This window comes from Lupinus angustifolius, chromosome LG06, assembly GCF_001865875.1.
Source record: "Lupinus angustifolius cultivar Tanjil chromosome LG06, LupAngTanjil_v1.0, whole genome shotgun sequence".
NCBI lineage: Eukaryota > Viridiplantae > Streptophyta > Magnoliopsida > Fabales > Fabaceae > Lupinus > Lupinus angustifolius.
Window position 1 is genome coordinate 13,038,934 of NC_032014.1, and position 13,077 is coordinate 13,052,010.

The 13,077-nt window shown below is 31.8% G+C and overlaps 2 protein-coding genes across 2 annotated transcripts; one reads left to right on the forward strand and one right to left on the reverse strand.

The window, feature by feature from the left end:
• On the forward strand, positions 234–3,168 carry LOC109349957 (GMP synthase [glutamine-hydrolyzing]). Its single transcript, XM_019591036.1, has 6 exons — positions 234–841; positions 1,462–1,712; positions 1,824–2,199; positions 2,291–2,422; positions 2,499–2,674; positions 2,777–3,168. The coding sequence occupies exons 1-6, from the start codon at positions 290–292 to the stop codon at positions 2,898–2,900; spliced, it is 1,611 nt and encodes a 536-aa protein (XP_019446581.1). The 5' UTR covers positions 234–289; the 3' UTR covers positions 2,901–3,168.
• Positions 4,359–8,585, reverse strand: LOC109349956 (transcription factor EGL1). The gene is made up of 8 exons (XM_019591034.1): positions 8,186–8,585; positions 7,194–7,439; positions 7,009–7,105; positions 6,825–6,839; positions 6,251–6,307; positions 5,311–6,150; positions 4,783–5,223; positions 4,359–4,657 (listed from the first exon to the last, which is right to left on the reverse strand). Exons 1-8 carry the CDS (start codon positions 8,287–8,289, stop codon positions 4,586–4,588), a joined length of 1,872 nt encoding a protein of 623 aa, XP_019446579.1. The 5' UTR covers positions 8,290–8,585; the 3' UTR covers positions 4,359–4,585.

Genomic DNA, 13,077 nt, shown 5'->3' on the forward strand with positions numbered 1-13,077 from the left:
TTAATATGTTGTCAAAATTTTATTGGTTTCTCAATATAATTTTCTCTTCCCAAGTCTTTCTCAAGAGTGAGTGAACACGTGCGTGAATGGCGATATAATATACTGTAAACAACTATTGCGTATTTGGTACATTTAATATTCCATTTTCCTATTTTTATTTGTACTTTATATTTCCTTTTTTATCCCTCAACCGTCCATAAAGCCATAAACCCTGGCCACTTATCACTCCATTCTCTTTCCCCATAAACCCTAACACAGCCGCAGCCACCTCCACCACCACCGAGTAACAATGGCGTTGGACCCCAAAGCCGTGAAATCCGACCTAGTTCTCATCCTCGACTACGGTTCCCAATACACTCATCTCATCACCCGTCGTATCCGAAGCCTCAACGTCTTCTCCCTCTGCATCTCCGGCACCTCCCCTCTCTCCGCCATCACCGACCTCAAACCCTCCGTCGTCATTCTCTCCGGTGGGCCCCACTCCGTTCACACCCCTGACTCCCCTTCGTTTCCTGAAGGGTTTCTTCACTGGGCTGAATCCAACGGCGTTTTCGTGCTCGGAATATGTTATGGGCTTCAGTTACTTGTTCAGCGGCTCGGCGGAGTGGTGTGTATTGGGAATAAGCAGGAGTATGGGCGGATGGATGTTAATGTCCTGAGAGAGTCTGCGCTTTTCGGGGCGGAGAAGGTTGGGCGTAGTCAGGTTGTTTGGATGAGTCATGGTGATGAGGCTGTGAAACTACCAGAAGGATTCGATGTCGTGGCGCGAAGCGAACAGGGTGCGGTTGCAGCCATTGAGAATCCTTCTAGGAAGTTTTTTGGTCTGCAGTATCATCCTGAGGTATATTTTTTGTGTTCTGCATTGCAATTGCTGTTATGTTATTTTTTTTATATAGAAATGAGGTTATTCAAAATTAACAGGCTATTTGTTTAGGTTATTTTCTAAAAAATGATTATTTTGATGTAGAAGTGACTTCTGAGCAATGACACTTGCTTATTTATCTAGAACTAGAAAGCATTTTGGTAGAAACACTTTCTTTAAGCATGAACAAATAGGCTTTGGGAAGAAAGTTTTGAAGTTCATGTTTTTAGTGGTTTTAAGTGCAATGATACTTGCACAGTTGCACATTTATTTGGTTTATGTTTGTTTAGATTTTATAGAAGCTATATTTTCAGATTCTCAAGAAAGCACTTTTTTAGAATCACTTTTAAATAGGGCTGGGAGGAAAGTGTTTTTTTTCCAGCTCTCTTGGAAAGTTTATGTTTTTAGCGGTTTTAAATGCAAATTATGCTGATTCAAAACCTTAAACCATATGGGTTAAATTTGGGATTAGTGGGTTTCACTTTGATTAATTTTGGTAAAAAAAACACTACAAGATAGATTGAACAAAGAATAAGGTAATTGAAGCACATGAGACTATGTAATTTGAGGATATTGTCGTTGGTTGTCTTGTTGTATAGGTCACACATACACCAGAAGGAATGGATACTCTGCGGCATTTTCTATTTGATGTCTGTGGGGTTTCGGCAGGCTGGACTATGGAGGATGTGTTGGATGAAGAAATTAAAGTGATCAACAATACTGTAGCGGCAGATGATCATGTCATTTGTGCATTGTCTGGAGGGGTTGATTCCACTGTTGCTGCTACTCTAGTTCATAAAGCAATTGGAGATAGACTTCATTGTGTCTTTGTGGATAATGGCTTGCTTAGGTGAGAAAATGGTTTCTTCATTTGAATTTCATGTACAGAATTTAACTGTCAAATAGTAAAAGTGTTGTTGAGAAGCTACCTCATAAGGTTTATGATTCTTCTTATGCACAGGTACAAGGAGAGGGAACGAGTTATGGAAACCTTTGAAAAGAATCTTCATTTACCAGTTACATGTGTGGATGCTTCAAATCAATTTCTTACAGAGCTGAAAGGTGTAACAGATCCTGAGAAAAAGAGGAAAATTATTGGAAAAGAGTTTATCAGCATCTTTGATGCTTTTGCTCAGGAGTTAGAGCAAAAACTAGGGAAGAAACCTTCTTACTTGGTTCAAGGAACCTTGTATCCAGATGTGATTGAATCCTGCCCACCGCCCGGAAGTGGTAGAACCCATTCCCATACTATCAAGAGCCATCATAATGTTGGAGGTCTTCCGAAGGACATGAAATTGAAACTTATTGAACCACTTAAACTTCTATTCAAGGATGAGGTTTTAACTCTAACCTAATTGCTTGTTTCCATCAACTTCTATATCTATCAGTGTATGTGATGAATTGGTTTTTTTATTCCCATGTATAAAGGTTCGTCAATTAGGGAGGATCTTGGATGTTCCTGGGTCCTTTCTAAAACGCCACCCATTCCCTGGACCTGGTCTTGCAGTAAGAGTTTTAGGTGATGTGACTGAAGGGAATGCCTTAGAAATTCTTCGGGAGGTACATGAATATTTATGCTTATGTGTATCTATAATATTTACTCAGATAGTCTTGAAGTTCAAATATTTTTTTCCAGGTTGATGAGATCTTCATTCAGTCAATTAAGGATGCTGGCCTTTATGATTCGATCTGGCAAGCTTTCGCTGTTTTCTTGCCTGTACGATCTGTCGGAGTGCAAGGTGATCAAAGAACACACTCCCATGTTGTTGCTCTCAGAGCTGTTACAAGTCAAGATGGAATGACTGCAGACTGGTAAGATTTTTTCGGAACATTAACCATTAGAATTTCAACTTCAGATGCCCCTATTATCTTTTACAGCACTTTGTAGTAACTGCATTATGAAATATATTGCAGGTACTACTTCGAGCATAAGTTCCTCGATGATGTTTCACGAAAGATCTGTAATGGTGTTCGTGGTGTAAACCGTGTTGTGCAAGACATTACATCAAAGCCGCCATCAACAATTGAATGGGAATAGTGTCACATTTTGTAGTTATTAACAAAAGTAGTGAGGTTGTATAACATTGCATATGTGCCAAGGTTCACTTTTTTTATTTTCTTGCATTATCTTCCTGTTTTTATGGCTTGTAGGGAAGAGAAGTGATTGGAGTGGGAATTTTGGTGGGGGTAATATTATTGAGATTGAAGTAGCTAGAGTTCAGAGAACCATTACCATAGGTATTATTGTGATGATTTTCCTTTTCTTATGAATGAATTATCCTTTCTGAAAGTTAGATTATTATATGTTTGCAATTTGATTTGTGTAATTTTTATTAGATGTGATATATATATTCCTAGGCGTGATATGTAACATGAAAGTGGGTTATTTTGCACCATTCGTTGTAGCTGACAGAAATTGAGCAATTTTGATTAGTTATGACAGAAAATCAAACAGCAAAAATAAGAGAAGGAAAAACCCATGAGAAATGTCTTATCGCCTTGAACTTTCATTTTCTAATTAATCAATTTCTTCTGTAACTTAAATTAAAAAATATATATAATTATGAATTAACGTCTATATATGTTTTTCTACAATATAGCTCTTCGATGTTTTTCCTTTCAAATGCTCTGACAAAACTGCATTCATAAAGAAAAACTGCATATTCATAGAATACGGACACCTTTTAAATTTGATCACAAATTTCAGTACCAATCCATTGTCTCTTTATGATAGTAGTTAAGAAGATAAGAATTATAAATAAAAAGAAACATAAGATATTAATACTTTAATAAAGACTTGTTTAGAAAGATTAGATTTAATATTAGAGTGTAATATTTATATATTGTGAGTATAAAGATTTATACATAATCAATATATTATTTATTAGTTAATAATGATCAGTAGATCATACAGTACAATGTATAAAACTCATATAAAACATATTTTTCTCTCATTTATAACCTAATTTTCTCTCATTTATAAAAATAAAGATATTGATTTGGTTCCAATGGGACTCTCTATACCTACATGCGTTTCACACATCACATGCATGATGTAGCTTGTCCTAAGAATATGTTAAGTTGGTGGATGAACCCATAAGCAAAAAGTGGAGAAATAGATTTATGTATAACAAAAATGAATCATATTTTCATATTCTTTTTCTCCATGCCTCTTTTTAAGCTTACTTCACAATCATTCATCAACATACCTTTTTTTGCTTAGAAAAAAACAATAGGTATATGACCAATGGTTATGAATTGGATATAAAGGGAGTTAGGGGCAAAAAAAGTGTGGGATAAACATTTTTCATAAAAGGGTTCAAATTATAGTTGTAAAGGAAAATATAAGTTGCACATTTTTTACACCATTTTACGATGAGTGGACTATCATGCAAAGAAGTTGTCAAAACTACCATGTAGTAAAAAATGAGTAAAAATATTTGATGTTCATATTACTTTGCTTCAGTAAAATAATATAAGAAGTACATGCTACAAGTAACATATAGTCATTGGTCAAATTCTATCAGGCTATAGTTGCTAATAGCATTACACAAAATGTATTCAACTAAGCCTATCTTACCATTTACAACTGCTTGGGCAGAAGTACATGCTACAAGAAACAATAGCAAGAAGTTATAGAATGCACAAAAAGCTATATTTACCCTTTCATTAGAAATCTTCAAAAAATTATGCAGCAACTTGCACTTGTGAAATACAAGAGATTCAACACTTTGAAGCCACTCTTTGGAGTGTTTGTTTGATCTTTTTTGCTGATACAATAGTTGGTCCTTTTAGCTGCACATAAGTACCAAATATAAGACAAAAAGAAAAGTAGTATAAGAAGGTAAAATGCATAACATTACTAGTTAGGTATATTCTATTGAATACACAAAACTAAAAGGGTATACTAAAGTTCTCACCTTAGATTTAATGGTCATATAAAGAGTTCCATCAGATTCTGTTGACTGAACTGAATTGAAATCTAAATTGAGAGAGCTAATTGCTTCCATAATTTTTAGCACCCTTCCTTCTGTTGAAGGACACTTCAACTCAATTACAACTTCCTTGCCACTCACAGTGACAGTAACATCATTAGTAGAACTACCATTAAGAGCATCTGCATTGATCTCTACTCGAGCCGCATCAATATCACAAACCTTCCTCTTTTTTACGACCGGCTTCTTGCCGTTATCAGTTTTGTTAAAATAATTATCAGAAGTCCTCTCCACCATATCTTGAGGTGACCTTTTAGTTCTAGTCTCTATATCTATTATCTCCCTTTGAGCTTCCAACTCTCTTAACCTTTTCTCGAGCTTTCGGAGGTAGTCTATTGCATCATCAAGTATTGAGACTTTGTCATCCTATAGGAATAACGGGCATTATTAATTTGAGCAGTGTCATTCAATGATTCAAATGAAAAAAATCTCATGAGTAAAAGTATAAATTACCTTACTAGTTGAAGGGACCATTGATCTAAGGGTTAAAAACCTTTCATTTAGTTTCGCTCTTCTCCTTCTTTCTGACAAAACATGGTTCATGCCATTTCCATCTACCTCTGGTCTCATTCCCTCTTTATAGTCATTCTCTTCTTGAGACTCAAGCAACCCCTCCAAATGCATCCGAGGAACTTCAAACAATACCTTCTTCAATAAGCTTTTCGAGTTTCGCGCTCTTGGCCTTTGGCAATCTGTTGGCCCTGCTTTCTTCCAACTGACAAAGCTTGAAACCTGATGAAAATTTTGGAAATGTGTTCCCATAGTTAACTGGTCTGAGCTTTTTAGAAGGGTTGAAAGAACACTCTGATAATGCCAATCATCTCTTTGAGGATCCACTAAAGTCATTTCCGGGTTATTGAACTTTTGAAGGTTTATTGCACAATGATCATTACAATTTTCACCATTGGCAACAGAAGCAATCTTCTCAGGACTAGCAAAAGTTTGAGAAATACAGTCACTAGAATTCATGGCATTATGGATGCAGTTGCTTAATTCGTCATCCGAAACTTGCCAGCTTTGTACTCGAGGGTTACCACCATTAACCATTTCAACTATCAATGTTTCATCTGCTGGTTGATTGCCTTGTAATGCATCTGAAGTATTAGGAGAGGTTATGTTGATAATTTCATTTCCTACTTCTGCAGTTGATTTAGCATTATAAGCATTTTTATCAGCAACTTCTTCCTCATTTATCATGTTCAATGTGGCTCCATCTCTTTTTGGAGCATTGAATTCCAAAATATTCAAGAAAGAAGTTCTGATCCGTTGAATGAGACTAAGATCTTCTTGCACCTTTGCAAAAATAAACACAACACAATACAAGCAACGCAGTTTATGAGCGAGGGAATGACATAAAAGTAATGTTGAAGTTACATCAGGGAGACCAACTTACAAGATCAGTTGTACCTAGCTCGATAACCCCGTCCATAAATGGAAAGCACACCACTGTCTGATAGTTGAGATGAAGGAAACATGAATTACATAGTGTAGTGATTAGATTTCGCATATTAAAATTGAAACATTTTAGTTTTAGTGGTCACCATAGTCTTATATAGGAGTATGCAATGTTAGTCCCTTGTTAGTAGAAAACAACATGAATGGTGGATTGTAAAAACTACAGATCTTAAATAGTGTTGCCTTGGTTTTGGTAATAAGCTAGTGTTTCAGAAACTAGAGTTTACTGGTCACATGTGAATTGTCATGAATCAAGGTTGATTTTTATTTTTCTTTCTCTTTTTTTCGGTACACATTTATATTTCTCTTTACCTGATTCAATTACTAAGATACATACTGTTATATCAGTGCCTAGACCTAACACTATACTGGTAGAGTGGTCACAAAAGCAAGAGCTGTTTCTACCACATCTAAATTTCTTTGGTTCATATTTGATAGCGCATGCTAATAATTAATAATTCGGCGAGTTTAAAATACAGGCACTATTGAGTAAAGAAAAATCAGGATGGTACCTGAATGGATGCACCCTGAGAATGAGAGAAGATAGTTGTTTGCAAGTGTTGTTGTGAAACAAAAACCAAACAATTAGAGAAATATTTCAGACTTTCATATTTAAGTATGGTACAAAGCTAGAATGTATACACTAAAACTACATTTTAACTCAAAAGCAAACCAAGTCAAGAAACAGAATCCTACCTTAGCCAGCAGAGATCGACCGAAAAGTATACAATCAGTAGAATGGGCATTGCACAGCCAAATAGGTCGATCATTTTCTAGAGTTCTTCCTGGTAACCTACAAAGTACAAACATACAAAGACAATTAAATTGTGCCGGAAACATAAAAAAAACACATAAAAATTGAGAAATGAGAGCAGATTTACCCTTCTCCATTGTTGAATACAAAGGACATGCAAACCAAATAATACCACTCAGTATCTGTGAGATCTTCAGGGGACAGTGTTGCTGAAGGCTTTTTTGTTGCTTCTGTAGTTTTGAAAGACCTGAATAGCTCTCTCAATTGCTCACTTCTCTGCAAGCCTATTTCATCAGAATTAAGTTCTACTCCTTGATTTGCTTTTCTAGTCTTAATGTCTCCATTGTAATATCCTTCACCCCAGCTCAAGACCCTGTACAAAAGAGGGTTTTTAGAAATAATTACATCATAGCAACAACCATATAAGCAGTAGTACCAGAAAATCTAACAGTAGATTCATTTTTTCAGTTGGTTATTTAGTTAACTAACACTACCTGCATCATTCACATCAGTATTGGTGACAAAATCAGATCATGTGTACAAAAAATGAGGTAGAATCCATAATTAGATGGTGTAAATTATGCAATTATGAGTTTTTTTTGTATAAGCAAAGGTTTCCCTTCACCCTATGGGTATGAATGTGTGGTTGCCTCTCCCAACAAGTTCACTCCCAGGAATCGAACATTTGATATTTTGACCTATTTCGGGATCCAATAGGGCCTTACATGACTAGACCAACGTTTTGTTGGTGCAATTATAAGATTGTGTGTAAGTAGAAACTTTCTTAACTATTCTCCTAGGAAAAGACATGGTTAGAATTGGCAATTTTTTCTCTTTTCTAGTAAAGTATTAATATAAACAAAACTACACAAGCAAAAGATGCTTTTTGTAAAGTATGAGTTAAGTCAATTTTTTGCAGATACAGAGAACAACTTCAACCCTGGTTCAATCACCCAAAATCCACATTACATGGAGCAATATAGATTAGAATCAGAATCACTTAGACATTATAACTAACCCAAGAGGATAAAATCAAACTCATGATATGTTTAAATCTTGAAGGACTCAATATCATAATCAAAATCTAGAGCTAATAATATGAATGAAACAGTTTAGTACCCAGGTTTGGTAGCTGAGCCAGACCAAAATATTGCATATATCCACTGTATGCTCCTCACAACCAAAGAAAGTTGTTTCTTCATGTTCTCTGGAACCATCTCCATCTTCTAGTTTTTGCAGAACAATAGACACAATTATACATATAGATCCAAGTTTCAAGATGAAAACATGTTGTACTATGTTGTATGCTTTGTCTATGTCTCTCTATATATGTGTGTAACTTGACAAGACCCTTGTTTTGTTTACTTGGATGAAGAATGATAATAAGAACAAAGTCTAAAAACAAAGCAAATGGGGTGTGTTCCAAAAATATTGTAGTATCAAAAAGCTGGTTTTGTTCAATTATTGGATTCAGAATCCAAAACTATTGAAGATGTTGACTTGAGAGTTTTATTGATGGCATCCAATAGGGTGGGACTAAATGGTACTCATGTAAATACTTCATTACATTCATATAGAATCTCAGTTTCAAAATATCAATTTCATTCTTACATAGATTTCATATAATATTTTATAAATTAATAGAATATCATTTACTTTTTACTTGTTAAAAATCATTCTTATTCTTAATTAGATTTATCACCTATCATACAATTTCTCTCTATTTCTTTTGGATCTATATTTTCTGATAAGAATAATAATAAGAATGTTTTTTGTAGAATGAATATTCTTATTTAAAGAAGAATGACTACTAATTACTACAAGCTTCATCTAAAATATTTATTTGAAGTTGATTTTACATTTTCATACAATATTTATTATTTTTGACGATCTATTTTTTAAATAAGATTACTAATTAAAGAAAAATATTAAATGAAGGTAAGATCTTATAATCTTTTAATAAAATAAACAATGAAGTAAATTTAATAAGTGTGTAAAATCTATACATTGTCATTATAAATAATTACAGACAATTAATATATTATTCATCATTTATTTGAACTATTTATATAAAAAAAGTCAGTTATTATTAAATATGAATAATTAATAATATCTATATTATATATAAAACCAAAACTTGAAATAACTTCTCTCGTTGTGTAATTTTCATTTCCTATATTGCCTTTAACATTATTTAATTTTTACAAAAAAATTATATAATCCTGAGCAACTACCACCAATACAATAATTAACCACATATTTCACCTTAAATTAAACATTATCATAAAACATAAAAATTATAATATAAAGTACATCAAATATAACAAATATATTCTAATTATAAAAAATGAAATATATAAAAATTAAATATGTAGTACCATAAAATATTGACCAGCTGGCACGAAGTGCCTATACACACTAGTAATTATAATATAAAAACTCTTATCGGGTTGGTAATGCATTCTTTTTCTCTTTAATTAAAAGGACGTCATGTTGAGAGATTTTCAATATAATAGAATAAAACAATGTCCATCATTGATGGTTTAGAATAAGCCTACCTATTTTTACCCACAAAATTTTGACTAAATAATACCTAACACTCACTTCGAGGTCGTCAAGATAAAAAAGTGCGTAAATGATGATTTACGAGTCATCTTTTACTATAAAATATAGAATTAGGTTTAGCAGACTTGGTACCAAAATATTCCTCATATCAATGTTGGTTTAGTCATGTAATGCACTACTAGATTTTTAAGGTTTGATGATTTAATTTTTATGAACAACATTAATTGGGAGGAACAACCACTAGTTTCAAAAGAAATTAATTACTTGACTAAAAAGTGAAGAAATATCTATACTATTTAATAAAGGCAAAACAAGTAATAACTACCTATAGTATAATTTTTATATTCCAAACTTAACATTTTATATTTTTATAACTACTATAAACTTCCACATATTACTTTCATTCTTTATATTAATAATTTAATATCATTAATCTTCCACACATTATCTTATTTCTATCTTCTATCTTTCTCCACCCAATATGCACAAAATGGGAAATTGACATAAGTTTTATGTATATCATATCAACTGTCACATATTATCTTCTTAAATCTTCACTCTTTATTGAGTTTATATACTGCACTTTTATATTTAAATTGTTTTTCTTAAATAATATAATATAAATATCATATATACTATATCAAAAAAATAAGAATGTGGGTGACCGGCAAGAGTATCGGTCGATACGCTAGTAATTAATAGTACAAAATATATATATCACATCAGTTTGGTGGCTGCAGAAGAAGAAGGAATATAATAATTATTAATAATATAATAAGTGGAAGCCATAAATTTCTCCGCCCTTGTGAAAGGAGTTGCACATGCTAACAATTCTTAATCAATTAGCTTCCATCACATTAACTATCTATCGGGAGAAATAAATGTATCATTCATCTAACTGTTTTTATATATTATTCATATTTAATTATTATCAATTTTTAATAAATATCATATAAATAGTATGTTGAAAGTGTATAAATTTTTACATTAATCATACATATTATATTATTGTTATACATATAAATAGTATGTGTGAACAATCTTTTAGTATAATCATTTGAAAAGAGATCATTTATCCCTTTTTATGTCCTATATAGTGTCATTCATTAATTACCCTATGTCATTTAATTAAATAAAAAAATTATAAAAACATAATTATATTACCTCGTTAATTTGATTAGATACATATAAGATTACAAGAAAATATAAAGTTCTTTAGATAGGTGATAGGTGATGTCTCTTGCCATCAACATGGAGGGGTTAATGTCATTATCTCTGTCACTTGGTGACTTTATTTTTTAACCCATTTTCAAACAAATCATCATGAGCCTTGTGGTATTTTTCACATGAATTAGCAAAATTACAAGACAAAAACATTCATTCAATGATTGAAAATGATACATGTTTCAACACGTCCAATGGAATTAAGTATTGACAACATAAGTTTGGTCTGTTCGAGATTATTTAAAAAATAGTTTTATGTAGGTTGTATGATTAAAATGTTAGTTTTTTATTGTAATAAAAAATTATTTAGCTTATAGTTCCAGGATCTGTTCTTTTTTCATTTCTATTCACTTCCAACTATTGAGCGATCATTTTCTAGTTAACTAGTTAATCACCAAATATTATTTATTATCTTGGAAAAATATTCGATACCTTTTTATAATAATTAGAAAATTCATGAATAAAAACATAATTAAAATATATTTTTTATTTCTCTAGTTTGTGCCACAGGACACATGCTGAGGAAACTATTTAAAACATGTATTAATAGAAAACTAAGTATTTCACATTTTATAAATGTTAACTATATTTATTTTTTTGAATGAAATTTTGGTCTTAATAGTATGATACACCTCTATTAAAGCATTTTATAACTATTTCTTCATTGCTAATTGGTCATTTATATTCACTTAGATATGTGTTAGTCTACGAGTACCGATATTGTTTATCTCTAAAACTAATATGATATGTTTGTTTTAAAATTAATTTTAGAGAAGAATGAAGAGAAATGAAAGAGTTGAGAGTAATTCAATATATATATTTTATTACTCTTCAATCTTCATTTTTCATTCATTTTCTTTAAATGCATATTCGGTGAAGTTAGATATACATATATTTTATACTAATATTAATAATGAAAAATCAATAAAGAAGATAATAATTATTTTTATTTATACTACTTGTTAAAAAATGTATATTATAGATCATGTTTTAGATGTATAAAAATATAGTAGTTGTGTGTTTGATTATTCATACCAATATTTTGGTAAAAATAAATCATTTTTATTAAAGAAAAAAATAGTTTGAAATGAAATTAGCCGGTATGATCAGAAAGATTCAATTGAAAACCAACTGGTATGACCGGTTTTTACTAGTATAATTCATGATCAATATAAATGTTGTATCATACCGGTATTATGACCGGTTCACCGGTTGAGCCAACCGGCATGAACGTGTTTTAATAAAAGTGATATAAACTACTCTCTTTCTAACAAAAGGTCATTCAACAATAATTTTTTTATCAAAGTATTCTTTCAAAAGTTTCAATAAGGATTGATATAACATTTTTTGTCATAATTGAACACAAGAAAAAATGCATGATTTTACAATACAATATCTCTGACCCCGCCTACACTATTGTCTTTTAGAACTTTCACAAATAAATTTAAATAATGAGATTTTTCAAAAAAACGTTTTTAAAAAAATTAAAAATGTTTTTTAAATTAATTTTTAAAAATGCTTTATTAAATAATAATTTTTTTCAAAAAATGTTTTATTTCAAATTAAAAAAATACATAGATTGGATATTCATTCATCTTATCCATTAAAATAAACATATGGATTGTAACGCCACGAAAAATACTTCTAAAAAACATTGCGGAAAAATGGGTACTTTTTTTTTTGAATAAGGAGATGGTGAGATTGTATAAAATTGTTTCATTTTTAAAACCTTCCTTTTCCAGGACATCACTTTAAGTAACTCAAATGTGGAAAATCAACTTATCGTTATCGAATTAAGTCATCTTTAGTTCATACAAACTAAGTCAACAAAGGCGGAGACTACATCGCCACTAACATATACAAAATCCAAAAAGAAAGGGCGAAAATATTAATAATCGCCAACAGACACTAAACAAAGACATGAACAAACTGAAGCCGTCCTTGTTTTCAAAAGTCCCAAAATGATAAGCAACTCTTAGTGGCTCGCTCGAAGACTAGGGTACTGCCTCTCCTCAATTCCTCAAGACGGGTAGCTCCAAATCTGAGCAAAGCTGTCTATCTGACGAACACACGTCCGAAAAGCAAGCAATAGAAAAGAAGAGAAATAGAGAGAGTAAGACATCTAATGAACGTAAATTCATTGACAGCGTGGACTTACTCAGAATATTACACTCAGATATGAAAAACAGTTCATATATATATATAACATATTACATTATAAC

What these genes read in the sequence shown, in the direction of transcription:
- LOC109349957 (XM_019591036.1), top strand. Translation starts at nt 290, where the DNA reads ATGGCGTTGGACCCCAAAGCCGTGAAATCCGACCTAGTTCTCATCCTC. An exon ending in GTCTGCAGTATCATCCTGAG is followed by an intron (nt 842 to 1,461) that starts GTATATTTTTTG and finishes CTTGTTGTATAG; the next exon opens with GTCACACATACACCAGAAGG. An exon ending in GATGGAATGACTGCAGACTG is followed by an intron (nt 2,675 to 2,776) that starts GTAAGATTTTTT and finishes AATATATTGCAG; the next exon opens with GTACTACTTCGAGCATAAGT.
- LOC109349956 (XM_019591034.1), bottom strand. Translation starts at nt 8,289, where the DNA reads ATGGAGATGGTTCCAGAGAACATGAAGAAACAACTTTCTTTGGTTGTG. An exon ending in GGCTCAGCTACCAAACCTGG is followed by an intron (nt 7,440 to 8,185) that starts GTACTAAACTGT and finishes TCTTTTGTACAG; the next exon opens with GGTCTTGAGCTGGGGTGAAG. An exon ending in GTATTCAACAATGGAGAAGG is followed by an intron (nt 7,106 to 7,193) that starts GTAAATCTGCTC and finishes TGTACTTTGTAG; the next exon opens with GTTACCAGGAAGAACTCTAG.